This window comes from Ptychodera flava, chromosome 8 (genome assembly GCF_041260155.1).
Source record: "Ptychodera flava strain L36383 chromosome 8, AS_Pfla_20210202, whole genome shotgun sequence".
In the NCBI taxonomy this organism is placed as follows: Eukaryota; Metazoa; Hemichordata; class Enteropneusta; family Ptychoderidae; genus Ptychodera; species Ptychodera flava.
Genome location: NC_091935.1, coordinates 3,469,809 through 3,485,121, shown reverse-complemented (window position 1 = coordinate 3,485,121; position 15,313 = coordinate 3,469,809). Strand labels below are relative to the sequence as shown.

At 37.5% G+C, this 15,313-nt stretch overlaps 1 protein-coding gene across 1 annotated transcript in view; it reads left to right on the top strand.

Annotated features, from left to right (window-relative positions):
* The window catches only part of LOC139138219 (uncharacterized), a 43,110-nt gene extending 28,192 nt beyond the window's left edge, over positions 1-14,918 (top strand). Inside the window, exons 6-12 of the mRNA XM_070706500.1 lie at positions 330-496; positions 737-920; positions 2,594-2,679; positions 3,595-3,772; positions 4,678-4,782; positions 7,725-7,888; positions 11,215-14,918. Coding sequence (XP_070562601.1) covers positions 330-496; positions 737-920; positions 2,594-2,679; positions 3,595-3,772; positions 4,678-4,782; positions 7,725-7,888; positions 11,215-13,329 — 2,999 coding nt within the window. The 3' untranslated portion in view covers positions 13,330-14,918. The remainder of the gene's footprint in view (positions 1-329; positions 497-736; positions 921-2,593; positions 2,680-3,594; positions 3,773-4,677; positions 4,783-7,724; positions 7,889-11,214) is intronic.
* The last annotated feature ends 395 nt before the right edge of the window (positions 14,919-15,313 follow it).

Below are 15,313 nucleotides of genomic sequence, written 5' to 3'. Positions count from 1 at the left end.
CTGATATGCAAATGAGCAAAATGAATTGTAAAACAGTACAACTTCATAAACTAATTTTTGGCCCTTGTACTGTCACTGTCAGAATGTTCTAATTTCAGAACTTTTTAAGTTTAGTAATAGGTGAAAATGTATGGAATTTCTGTCTAATATTTGTGGAATGTTTACACATTGTTCAACTTGAAACAAACTCCGCCATTTGCAGCCTGTATTTTTGGAGTAGCTTTGAAACTTTATTCTACAAACTGGACAAAAGACGATTGATAATACATCAAAATTCATAGTGAATTGCACTCTATTGAAATGTTACTTTTGTCTTGTTTTGCTCTCAGCTGTACCCAATAAACCACGGAATGTCACTGCAACTGCCTTGCAAACAGAGTCCGAGAGTAAGAGTATCCTAGTTGAGTGGTTAGAGCCTGTAGACTGGCACAGTGATTTGTATCATCTCTTCTATAAGGTTGAATACAGAGAATATTTGACAGAGAAATGGATAGAGGTAAAGTGAAGTTTTAGTTGATATCATGCTATTATTGCTCCCGGGATCATTATTATTTGTAAATGACTTTTGTTTGTGAATGATCTTTATGCTGAAAGACACAATCTTAGCTATGTGGAATGGAAGTCTTAAAACCGTGTAATGCTTGCAGTGAAAATAGCACACCCTACCTGAGACCTGATACGCCAATGAAGCCAACGAATGTGATGGACATGTTTGTTTGTTTGGTTTTTTTTGCAGTCAATGGAGAATAGGTGGGAAACGGACAGGAAAAAAGTCGAGGTCAAAGATCTTCAGCCTTTTACAACATATCTATTTAGAGTAGCCTGTCTGTCTGAGTATGCTGATCCAGAAAGCTATGAAGATCCTGATGCGCCATGGAGTGCTTGGTCTGATGTTGCCATGAACACAACCTATCAACATGGTGGGTAACAACTATCAGTAATAGCTTCATGTGTTCATTGTCACATGTCACTGTATACTTTACCCCTTAGTGTATCTTTAGGTGGACTGCTAGATGTGCTAGATATTTGCCAGTGTGCATGATTAGGACAAGCATCAAGTTGATACTGGTGTGTCTTGCACTTTGTTTATTAGTCCTATAGACAAATTTTGTTCATTTTAGAGAGAAGGGGTGAACAAGTAGTGGGTTTGGTCATGTTCTTTCATGCTTCTAATGCAGCCATCAGTCCAAAAGCTTTTTCCTCTTAGATGCTTTGACGGGTCTCTTTCAAAGTTGGTACAAGGACTTGACCCAATGTCATAAATATAAATGTCAATTTGTTTTTGCAATGGGATCCAATATGGCTGCCAGATGGTCATTTTGTTTCAATGTTTTTGCATGTCAAGAGCTGTAACCATGATATGCCTGGAAGATTTGTTTCAAGTGTTACAGGTATGAACATCAGCTTTAAATTAAGACATGCCTGGACTGAATTGTATGAAAGTTGGTACAAGGACATAACCTTCAATTGTATTTATGAATATCAATTTGTTTTGCAACAGTTTAATGTGGCCTGATAAGTTTCAATTCTTCATGTGTATTTTGGTAACTGAGACATACCTGGAATTATTCATGTCAAACTTGATACCGGTACAAGACCATAAACTTGTGCCCTTCTCATAGGTATTGTGTACAAATTTGATCATGCCTTGAGCAGTAACAGAAGACATAACAAGATTGATTTTTGTCAAAGTTGATACAGAGACAACCCAACTTCACATTCAGTTTCACTTTTATCCGTGATTATGCTCTATAAAGGGATGGTTACCGTAATAGTTTGCCCCACTGATGCTGACATCACTTTGTAAACTATGCTACTGTACGGTACATATGTATCAGTGTTTTTGCTAAGGTTGGCGAATATTGGTAAATGCTTTGATTGCATTGATATACCGAGGGGAACCCCGGTAAAATGACTGGGGAACCCCGGTAACATTTACCTGCTTACTGCCCTTCGAAAAAACACTGTGTATGTTTCCAAGATCACAGTCCAATACACAGACAGCCAATGTGATCCTTTTAACCTTAGAGTACTGTCAGGTTTCACTGGCACAGCACACTCTTTATGACTGTCAAGGGACCTTGACTGCACAGAATTTACAAAAATCTTCCTAATGACCTTGGAAACCAGTTTCTCTATCTGTCAAACTTCAGCTTTCAGCAAGAGGTAAAAGTCTAAGTTGATCAATAAGTGCTTGCTTAGATTAGGGAGTAAGTCAAGGCAGTAACAACTGCTTCTTCATCAAGTGTGATTGCATTGGTGTACATTTTATATGAAGGATAATATTGATGAATGACTGGCAGTTAGGATACTGTTGTACCGTACTGTTGCACCTCTCAATAAAAACAATTAACGTGTTCACCCCAATGCCCTTTTATCAGGTCCACACTCACCATTGATAACAATGGGTTTGGGCCAAACCATGGTGGTGAAAGTGTAAGATAACCCAACTTTGAGAAATGGAGCATAAAGATGTTTCACAGCAGAAGTATACCCAGTACATACACTTTGTAACTTGTACCTTTCTATAGCCACACTGTCAAGTTTGATTATCAGTTACCTGTGGTCTCATGTCAACTCTTTGCATTTCCAGCTCCCACTGAGAGTGTGAAAATCATAGTCAATCAACCTGCAGAGAGTGAAGGAAATTCAGACAGATCCTATGTACTGGAATGGCAGGTCAGTAATATACGTGTGCCATATACCCATATTGGTACAATTTACCACGGTGAAGTTCAAAGGTTAAGTCCTTCTGACTGAAGGCTGTTAGACACATCTTTTACCATGTCTTGATACCATTTGTAAGAAACTTGGGATAAAAACAAGACTCAGTCTCTGATACCAATGCCATCAAAACAAATTTCTTCAACCTACTTACCATAGAAATGTAGCTGTGACACTGAAAAAATGAAATCAAAATTCAGCCAACAATTTTATCTTCATTCAAAGTAAATCATCAGGTTTTGTTAGACATTTATCATTTACGAAACCTAGTCGGACCATCTTGGTACCAGATGTCTGGAATGGGTAGATGCAACCATCAGGATTGGTCCAACAATATCAAATTTGTGAGTGAATCAATTCATTGAATCACTTAATCAAGTCATTGTTTGGTTTTCTTCCATTCTAGATAGAGAATTGTTGTGTTTTAACATATGTAGTAGTAAAAGAGGGTTGTGAAAAAATTCACTAACGATATTAAAAATCATAACATTTCACTTCATTGACATTTTTCTTCATCTGAGGCACTGATGAGCTATCGGTAAAAAGAGATCATATCATGGAGTAAATTAATGTAATATGTGCCCTGAAACTAAATTACTGATTCATTTTTGTTCAATCTTTCTTAGAGAAAACTGTTAATTATTCTTTTATCAAATCAGATAAATAATCAAGGGTATGGTGCCAATTTTGGCACTGGAAAAACAATATACCTATAAGATGTACTAAAATTCAAAATGACTGCCATCGTTAAAATGTATGTTTACCCTATAGATAAAAAACAACTTTCACAAAATTTGAGTCCAAATGTCTGACCCCAAGTCCCATGCTATCTTACCTGAAGTTAAAAATGTGTTTTTTTTGTTGCTTCAGCCACTGAGCAGAAGAGCAGCAAATGGAATCATCCTAGGATACAGGATTTATCTGTGGGTGTTGAACTCAACACTAGAAGAATCTGCAACAGACTCTCCTCAGATGGATGGCATTGATTCACAAAAACCAATCAAAGTCTTTGACATCCCACAAAATCAAACAAATTACAAGATTAATGGTGAGTAGATGTTACAAATAGTCTTTCAGTGTGATATGTTGGCAGTTTAAAGAGTTTCAATCAGAAACTTATTTACTTAGCCTTTACCAGAACATTAATGGTTTGGCCATCAGTCCAATAGCACTGTTCGTGCTTTTAGGTTTGTTACTGAATATAGCTACACGCTTGCGACATCGGACACTACTACTTTAAATTCTGACAAATTGTATTGTTGCATGCATGGCTGTTGTTGCAGCTTGTACTCTTAGCCATAAATAAGCGTGACTTTTAGTATCCATTGTAACATAAGCATATTTTATTTTGTGGTTTTTGTCGAAATGCGAGAAATATTTATTTTTGCATATTAATGAAAGAAAATGACATCATTTGCAAACATGGCTATTTGACACAGCCTTGACACAATGGTGTCCTTTTCGATTCAAAGAAAGTCACGCCTGATACATGTATAAATATAGAGCTGAAGGAAATTTCAAGGAATTTCTGTATTGATGTAGATTGTTTGGAAAACTTAAAATTAAGAAGGTACAGAAGTTAGCAAAACTACTGGTACTGGTACACAGAAACAATGAATTTACATTTATGTTAATATCTTGTAGACCAGGAACGGTAATAGAGATGTGTTAGATTACTGTATACATACTGCATCATTGAAAATTTGGCTGAAGGGCCAATGAACATACTATTACCTCGATTGGTTCTTTGACCGAATATAATACTTAATGGAATGAAACCACTGATAGCAGAATGATGAAAAACCAGACCTTTCATATGGGATCAAGTTTATATGTGAAAAGACTGGATACATTGATCTAAAGATAGCAACAAACAATTGTCAGAAATGTCCATCTGTATATTTGTCACTGCCATTAATAGAAGCTAATCTTTCTTGAATTATTATGTGCTAGGTCTACAAGACGATATCGAATACCGCGTTGACATCGTGGCGTACAACATCATTGCAGAGTCTCCCCCAGCTTCAGTGACCATCCCAGCAGTTCAAACCAAACCGGGTAGGGAATTTTAATTTCATAGTTAGTTTGTCGGATCAAGAGAGATCAAGAGATCGAGAGAGAGAGAGAGATCAGAGACGAGAGAGAGAGAGAGAGAGAGAGAGAGAGTATTAAAAACCTTTTCTGAATTATTTGTAATACTAGTGTAACACTTTTCACTGTGCAAACATCAAATGGCAACCACCATTTTTGTAAATCTTTATGTTGGCATCATCACAGAAAAAGGTGTAACTGATATCTTTTTTTAATAGTTCTCTTTCTTGTTGCATTTCATCAGAATGACCAGTTTCATCGGATAAAAATCAAATCATATAAAATCTTTTGTGCAAGACCATTATTGAACATTTATCATTACATGTTTCACTGTAACACAGTCAGGGCTTTTCTTACTGTTTAAACGGGAAGTTACAAGACTGTGGGCGCACAATAGGGGGATTACTGATGACGCAGCCATTTGCATACACAGGGCGGGAGTTTTTGAAATCTTGTACCATTGCTTTGACCGTATGATAAATTTGAATAATCCAGATGGGCACTTTTGCAACATATGCAAAGAGGGGTCAAATGGTCGTACAGGGAACACATTTAGAAACATATGTGTTCTCTGACAAAAAACGGAAACATTTTTAGTCATATTTTTTAGTCCCCACGGACACCATCCGGGGGGACTTATAGGTTTGGTCATGTCCGTGCGTGCGTGCGTGCGTGCGTCCGTCCGTCCGTCCGTCCGTCCGTTCACGCAGATATCTCTGAGATGCCTGGAGCGATTTCATTCAAACTTGATACAAGGATTACTTCATATGGCATACAGATGCACGTCAATTTGTTTTGTGATACGATCCAATATGGCCGCCAGGCGGCCATTTTATTACGATTTTTTCATGTACAGAGCCATAACTCAGGCATGTTCCAACCGATTTTATTCAAAGTTGGTGCAAGGACATTGACCAATGTCATACAGATGCACGTCAATTTGTTTTGTGATACGATCCAATATGGCCGCCAGGCGGCCATTTTATTACGATTTTTTCATGTACAGAGCCATTACTCAGGCATGTTTTGACCGATTTTATTCAGAGTTGGTACAAGGACATTGACCAATGTCATAGATATGCATGTCATTTGTTTGTGATACGATCCAATATGGCCGCCAGGCGGCCATTTTATTACGATTTTTTCATGTACAGAGCCATTACTCAGGCATGTTTTGACCGATTTTATTCAGAGTTGGTACAAGGACATTGACCAATGTCATAGATATGCATGTCAATTTGTTTTGTGATACGATCCAATATGGCCGCCAGGCGGCCATTTTATTACGATTTTTTCATGTACAGAGCCATAACTCAGGCACGTTTCAACCGATTTTATTCAAAGTTGGTACAAGCTTATTGACAAATGTCATAGCTGTGCACGGCAATTTGTTTTGTGATACGATCCAAAATGGCCGCTGTGCGGCCATTTTATTACGATTTTTTCATGTACAGAGCCATAACTCAGGCATATCTCAACCGATTTTATTCAAAGTTGGTACAAGGACATTGACCTATGTCATACATATGCACATCAATCTGTTTTGTGATACGATCCAATATGGCCGCCAGGCGGCCATTTTATTACAATTTTTTCATGTACAGAGCCATTTTGACCAATTTTTATTCAAAGTTGGTACAAGGACATCGACCAATGTCATAGCTATGCACATCAATTTGTTTTGTGATGCGATCCAATATGGCCGCTGTGCGACCATTTTGTTACGATTTTTTTCATGTCCTGAACCATAACTCAGACATGTATCAAGCGAATTCATTCAAAAGTATTTTTATCACAGACCTAATGAAGAGGACTCTATCCTCTTTGAGGACCTGTAATCAAAATACCGATTAACAAGTGGGGACTGTGTCATCAACGATGACTTGTTCAGTTCAGACTATATTCTGACTCAAGTTTAGTAGCTAGTATATTCACACACATCATAATGCAAGATTCAGTAACTATGAACGCCTGAAACATGGCAAAATTATGGATTTCTGGGACCAAACATGGTATGTCCGATCAGTAGCGTGGCTTTTTTACATTTGCATAGATTTATGATAATCCGGCTTTTACAGGGGAAGTTCCTGTTTAATACATCTACTGAATGCAGAAATTAGTGGATAGGATGTCATTACACCATTTTTTTGGGTGGATGATATGGCGTATGCAAATGACATTGTAAGTAGAAGCACATGTCTTGATGGTTGGAAGTCTAATGAGAGAACAGAAGTTGATGATCAAAATTTGAAACAATGTTAATAATAATAATAATAATATAATAATAATAATATTTATTCTTATAGAGCGCATTACATTTTTAAATCTCAATGCGCCTTACACAACGCTAAAAAATAGGTAAGTTATAAATGAAAAATTACGAGAAAACACCAATAAAATGCAAAGAGATAAAATTTTAGAAATATCTAGGAATAAAATGAGCTAAAAAGATAAGTTTTTAACTGACTTCTAAATTAGCGAGCCTTATCACAAATGGTAAGACATTCCACAAATGAGGAGCACATACAGAAAAGGCTCTATTGCCATAAGAAAACCGTATTGCAAACAGGCTGATGCAACAATGATCGCACCACTAGACTGGGACCTAAGTGTACGACCAGTATGACGTACTGTAAGCATTTCTGCTAGATAGTCAGGGGCTTGGCCTGTAAGAATTTTATAAGTGAAACAAAGAATTTAAAATCAATTCGTTTCTGGACTGGAAGCCAATGTAAATTTTGCAGTACTGGTGTTATGTGGTCCCTTTTCTTCTTTCTGCTAACAAGCCGAGCGGCTGAATTTTGAATAGCCTGGAGTTTACGTATTTCAAAGTTCGGAAGAACTTAAAGTTAGAAAGATAAAGCTTCTTAGGCCTTTAAATCCTCCTGTGTTTTAACATTTCATTCTAGGAATGGTGACTGATCAGAAGAAGAAGACAGCAATAGTTGTTGTTATCCTGTTGGCTGTACTCTTGGTTCTGGTGCTGGCTGCTTTCGCAATTCGGTATCTGTATAGAAAGGCAGAGGCATCGGGTTGTTTTGAGTCTGTGGCGAAAGTCAAACTTGACTTCGGGGTAAGTTCTGGCCTCAGGGTCCTCATTGATCACTCATTACTATACCCTTTTAGCACTGTAATTTCGCCCGCTAAAATTTTAGTGCAAAATTTTACCAATTTTTATGAATTTTTCTGTAATTTTTTGATAATTTTGGTTCAAATGGACATCACATTTCATTGGCTACAGTGTTTTCTCAAAATTTTGGCAAAAATCTGAGAAAAATTGACTGGGGTTTATTTTTATAAAGGTGATAAAAATATACTTGGCATCAAATGAGGGCTCCCGCTAAGTCAACCAAAATGATTAGCCAACTCATTAGCCAAATCAAAAATCTTTTAGCCATTTTGAGTAACTTTTAGCCAGTTTATGATCTCAAGTGTGGCAACAGCTTTCTCGTCATTCAGGAGTCCCTAATTTTACAAATCAAGATGTTTTGTATGATGTTCATGATGTTCATGTGGTTTTTACATTAACGAAATATGTGTTTAGTTTTTGCATTTATAATCTGTGTTTTTATGACATTTCAGGGATAGAAATCCTTTCTCATTTTTGGTAGTAAACTTTAAACACCAGAAATAAAATTAGGTAGCAATTGAATTCTAAAAATCTGGTAGCAATGTTAAGTGTATATTACAAGAGGTGCAGATTGAATATTTCTGTCACATTCAGTTAGTATTCACAGTATGATACTTGTCATAAGTTACAGGCTTCTCTTGTGGCAAATTTATGCAGTCTTCCATAACCTAAATGTTTGAGCCACACAAGTAAAACAATTTTCCATGCAGAAGACAGCATTTATGGTATAGCACAATGGCAGTGTAGATACGATTATTGTGGTATTTAAGGGCACGGTTTTACTTGTATATCATAGTTGTGATCAAGCAGGCTGAAATAGCATCTTGAGTTTAAGTACTTTTCTGAGACAAAAAGGGCTGGGCCAAACAAAACTCTTGTAAAACAAGACACAACGATATCACTGTTTGAGGGCATTCATTGTTTTAATGATTATGATAACATTTTAGCCCAGATATATTTTCATTTGATATTTTGATATCATCAAGAAATGTCTGGTGATGTTCACTTCTAGATTATTAAACTGGTGGAATCTACAAAAATATTAAAATCATTCAGAATCACATAATTTCTTGTATAAGTTATAGCAGTTTGAAAGTAGGCCGAATGGGAGTCAGTCAAGCTGAATGCCAAAGGCAGCAAAATTACCTTTCACCTATTGGACCACCCTAGGTGGTTTCTTGTGAACCATAATTGTGTAATTAGGGGGTCTTCATGCATGACATCACATGATGAGATGACCTAGACTTGACCTTTCAGAAAACCTCAGTTTTTCTCCTTTTCTTTTGTATTATGGCTCCGTTTGTGAAAGTTTCCTTTGAAATTATGGTTTTTACTATCAAACTGAGTAGTTGCAGGCCAAATTTTGATACAGCAAAGTAGGTAAAACTTTTGATAGACTCAAGGACGACCCAGGACTCACAGAGGCAAAGCAGGCCTCAGTGTATTCATGTTACGTTCATGATGTATTGTTGTATACCAGGGAATTTGTAACTTTGTAGAAAGGAGATTAAACTGTTTCAATACATTGCAACTTTGTAGGAAGGAGGGTAAACTGTTTCAACATCTTACAACATTTTATTGTTAGGTGTAGTTTTCTGTTGAGGAGGTCTAAGAATTCAATAGCCACTACATTAGCCAAACAGGAATTTTTGTAGCCATTTTTAACTTTCTTTCGCATTTGGCGAATTGTCGAATAGGTACGGAGCCCTGAAAGGGTTAAGAAGAATTCATCAATTGTTTGATCATATATTAAACTTGACAGACTGTTGCCCCAAAAAGTGTCCTATATGAAGCTTCCAAAAGAAATTTTAAGAATATAGTAAGAGGTCAGCATCCCCTGACACAGGGAATGCTCTATGTATTGACATGCCTTATGAATATAGTCTTGAGAATCTCTACAAAATGTGTGTAACCTTTCAAGAAGGCCTTGATTGAAAAAAAACTTTCTAGTGTAGCCCACTGGTTTTTACAGATATAGCACTACTCTAAGATGCTTTGTAATTGTGACTTTGACCGTAGGTTTATGAGTGCATACAGACAGTCTTTGGCACTACCAGATATGCAGTGTAGGTATGTGCAAGAGATTGTGCGGGGCTGTTTTGTAGATAACTTTCATTACATGCAGGGTGATTCAAGATGATGGAACTCTCTCAATTATAAATAAACACTGAGACAACCATAAATTAAACATGCCACACCTTTGTTTAGAATCCCCCTTTTAGTTTTGTTCAACTTCCCTCTTTTGAAGTTTTACATCAATTCTTTTGGGGCTTTTGATCATTTAACAACTTGGAAGGTTTTTTGAGTAAATATATCCTGTACTTTTAAAGGGCCCATAAAATGGTCTTTCATACAAACATTGAGATCACTCCTTGCGGCCCCTGGATGTAACATATTCATTTCTATGGTCACTTATTGTGCACATTTGCTGGATAATAGGCTAATAAAAGTGTGAAATGGCACTTCTGAAAGTTTGACCTCTCGATTTTTGGCGCCTTTCTGAAAACTGGGCAATCTTTCTGTATGAATATAGATGAAGTTTTTCACACCTCCTGTGTTAGTGACAATGTGACAAGGCCAGTGTTTTTGTAGCATGGTGTGGTAGTTTTAAAAGGACCTTTTCAGCTTGGTTTATGGTCCACTATCCCTACTTTGAATATGAATAGTGGGCCCACTACCATCAGCTGTGTCCTACCATGAGTTAGGCGGTGAGTTAGGTCTGGCATCAAACACAGTCAATCTGAAATGTCTTCTGCAAATTACAGAGTTTGCCATCCAAATATTTCTATGTCAAAATATTAGCTCGAATTCTTCCTATAAAGTTGAGGCAATGCAGCTGTATAAATTTGGGGAAAGACTATTTCATTGTCCTGTTAATTGCAAATACTTCTCTTTTGCAACTGTTGCAATTGGCAATGGTTCAGATCAAAGATATTTTATTTTACGATTTCTAATAAATTTTAAAAGACTGCCATTCATAAGCATGCTGTACCGTTATTCATTACTGTTCATGATTGTGATTTTGAGGAATGTTATGTAATTAAAAAGTTATCAGTTTCTAAATTTAACTGTAAATTGAAACTACTTGCAGATTGTATGAAACTTTCAGCTTAAATGCCAATCTGTAGACTTAACCAGTTACTGTACCGGTGTATGTCATATGTGAGAGAATATGTCAGTATTACCGGGTGAATATGATTTAAATACTCAGTGATTTTCATCAGTTCATCAATATTTCCAACAACTGTGATTATCTTGTTCTGATGCAGGATTTGGATAGCATTGTTTCCTCTGACAAGACACTGTTGAATGAGGTTGAAGAGTATGATGAGTTGAAGAGGAAACCATCTAGGTCTGGTAGTAAAAAGAAAAATGGACATGTGCTTCCTGTTGACGTGAACGGCAGTTGTGCCTTCTACAGCTGCAGTGTGGAGTATAATGAAAGTAGTGACAAACATGGTCAATACATAAAATTGAGACGTGGACAGGACTCAAACACTTGTGACCCAAAGAGTGATGATGAAGGGCTTCCATCAGCCAAAGTGGAACCAAACGTGGAAAATCCCAGTCAGAAGACATTGAAGCAATTCCAGCCTTCAGCCGTGAATGCTGATGGGTACTGCCAGGTCACCGGGCATGAAAATGTCTCTCCTCCACCAAAAGCCCAACCACGTGGTCTCCAGCTCAGAGGTCAGGTCAAGGTCAGTGGACCTGACGATTACTGTCAGGTGACTGATGGTAAAGTTTTACCATTACCAAGGCAACCAAACCGTCAGAGGACTCCAATTGTGACAGGTGGCATGCCAAAACAAATCAACAACGGTAGAGGTGCTCATGTTGAACAACATGGTAACCATAACAACCAAACTGATACTGATACTCCATATTGTCAAGTGACATCTAAAGGAGTGCTTACTGTCCCGGCTACTCGTCCACAAACTAACCATGTCCGACAGAATTCAGTGAATGGACTAAAATCTCCCAAAGTCAGTTCTCCAATCCCTGCGTACTGTCAGGTTGGATCTAACGGACAACCAGTTGCAGTGGTACAGCCAAGTGATAGTGGATTAAGCAGTGCAAAGAGATTGAACGGCAGAAATATCACTGATAAGAACAGTACCCCATCAAGTATTCAGGAAGCTACAACGGCAAAGCCACATGCTGGATCCATTGGGAATAATTTCCATTCCGGCAACAAGCAACCAAGTCCTAATGATTCACAAGGAAGGGATTCTGGATGTATTGAAGGTGGTTACTGCCAAGTTAACCAGGATGGTCAACCAGTGATGATTGGAAATGTCAGCGGTGCCACGCCAGCCAACAGCAGTGGCAGAGGTGATGGCTTCCGTAACATACAGGGAGCAAGTCAAAATGTAAATTCAAGTCCAGCTGGAGCAATGCCAAGCATTGGTAGATTAGAGTCTTCTGATGGAAGTTCATGTTCACACAACAGAATCAACTCAGGTGGAGATCAAGTCATGGAGACTACCCAGTCACATGCCAGTAACCCAGATTATTGTCAAATCTCAGATCCGCCTGCACATGCACCATTCCAGGGCTCTGGAAACAGTCACAGCAACAGTTCTGATTATGTTAAGGATTATTCCCAAGTAGCATCTGGCGCCCCCACCAGTCAGCAAAATGCCAGAACCCCTCCGACCACCTCGGACTTTACAGTGAGTGACTATGCTCAGGTCTCAGGAAGCACTCAGCAAGGAGCTAGCACCGATGAAATGGCAGTGAGTGGGGAGCAGTCAACAGAATCAAGGAATGAAAGTTCAAGTAGGAGTGGAAGTAATAGTAGTGTTGATGACTATTCCCAATTGTCACAACAAGGCAGAGACACGACACCTCCATCACAGAGGACAGTCAACGTATCTTCTCCTTGTACTTCGAGTATTGATTACGTTGAGCAGGACAGTGCCACAAATTGTAATCAGGTCAAACCGACAACAGCGTTCAATGGGAGTACTGGTGTCCAGCACAGGGACTCTGAGCCAAGTCATCACCCAGTACACAAAAATATTACTGATGGATATGTGGACCATAGTACAGCAAGATTGCAGAACTCACCAACGAAACAAAATACTAATTACAGCACAAGCTGTACAGATGGGAACAGCACCAAGGCCACAGATGCAGTGGACAAAAATTTCTCGGGATCTAGCCCTCAGCAGAACAGAATCAGTGAAAATGACATTTCTGATCAAATGTCAGACTATGTTATGCAGGACCAGTTACCAACGATGCACGGACCCCAAAGTAACAGTGGTATTGTCCCTGCTGTTGAACAAAGACAAAACCTAAACTATACAAAAGACTGTGGCAAAAACAAGCCACTGGTGTTTGGTATGCGTATCAATTGTGATGGTTATGTACAGTGAGACATTGTATTTACATGTTTAGGTTAAAGTTCTCTTACATTTTAATATTTCACTTGTGGACACTTGTGCTGGTACGGTATTTGCTGTTTTGAGATAAACACACTGAAGTTGGTCAACATTATAGTGAACTGTCACCGTGTAATTTTTTTTCCTTTTTAGTTTAAGATAGTTTTCTAATCATTGCCAAATATATTTTATTTAAAATGTCAGTCGTATTGACTTAGTTTTGTACTTAAAAAATCAATATTTTGAAAATTCAAGATAGATTCTAATTTTTCTGTTTAAAGGATTAAATTTTGATAAGAAAAAAGTATTTACAATGTAGCAGAGATTATTTTGCGTCTATATGGAGTGATATAAGTTTAAACATTTTTATGAATCTATTATTGGCTTCAACACATTAACGAGTGTCTTGTTTCTAGTCTGTCTTTTTGTCAAAAATTTAATAAAGGTGTTCTGTTTTGTCTCACAGTCACACACACCTCATTCCATGCTTACTCACCATTCAAACATTAAAAAATTTCTCTTCACAATGTCTTTCACGCTCTTTGTTCAAACCAGTGTTGCAATGTCCTATACAATGCGGAGGAATTCTGTTATTGTGTTTGGCATCAGGCAAATATGCATGCTGCCTAGTAAGTGCGCCCTCTAACTGCCAAATTTCTGAACTTTTCTTGAAGTTTCTTCAAGTCAGCCCTTAGCCCCAACATTTAGAATTTTCTTTTGTCAAAGAAGAGATTCTTTAGTCAGTTGAAAGTCCAATGGGTAAATAGGGCACGCTAATGCTGCTGATATGATTTTCATTAAGATATATTAACAAGGAGATAAAAGAAACTGAGGATTTATGGAGCAGTTTTAACATAATGCATGTGCAAGAATCAAACCTTTTCATTTTTTGTATCACTTTATTGATTATTATTATTATACTCAACTGATTTTTCCTTATCTTCAATGAGTCTGTTATCATTTTGTTTTATTTTTCTTTCATGAGTGAAAGGATACTCATAAAATTCGTTTTGGGAAGAAAATTTTCTTTGGAGTAATTTCGCAAGACTCTTCAATAATGCTGAAATCATTTATGTTCAGCTTGGAAACTCAGCCCACACATGTGAGACCTAGGTCATGATGTCAGTAATGAGTACATTAAGGTCTGACTTCATAGAGAAAGTTTCTGTTCAGTAAAATTGTTGTTGAATTTTGTTTCATGTCATGACGGAGTTCAGGTGTGTGTACAGATGGAAGTGTAATGCAGTGTCAGTTTGTAAATATGTACACAAGTTATTGCCTTGTATTTCTAATGTGGTATTACTTTTGACTGGCAAGTTGTATTTGTGTACATCCATTGACTGGCAATGGCAGAGTGATTTTTCTTGAGCACGGACGTAGGTGTATTTCAATCATATTTAAAAAAACTTGTAGCTTGAAATAGAAGTGGCCCTAGCGGGTCAAAAAACCATGGCAGCTATGTCTCTTTGAATTCACAGAACATTGAAAGAAACAAACATGTCAGTGACATAGAGAGTGTGCTTATCAAGTATTTGTTTCCTTCAAACTTGATTAAACTTATTATAATTGGTAGTTAAAAGTAAGATTTGTATTATGAATTTCATGTTGTATCTTGAGACCACTGACTGAAGAGCACTTCTGTGAAGGAGTTTCCATCAGTGGCATGGAAATGATATGTTTGTGACAAAGACAAAATGAATGTCATAATTGAGAATACAAGTCTTCAAACTCTGCCATAAAATGCACCCTATGAGATGTCACCCCCCCACCCTCCCACCCCAGGGGTAGTGACATTGTCCATTATTTTATGCTATTTGCTGGGAAAAGAAGTTTTTAATTAGTGTTGCTCAGTTTGCACTCTCAGTTATGCATTTGAAGTTTTTATGAGAGAAGTTTATTTGCATTCCAACCGCAAATAGAATAAAACAAAGCAAATATTTTTTTACAGTGCTAATTCAGAGAGTTCTACCAATACAAC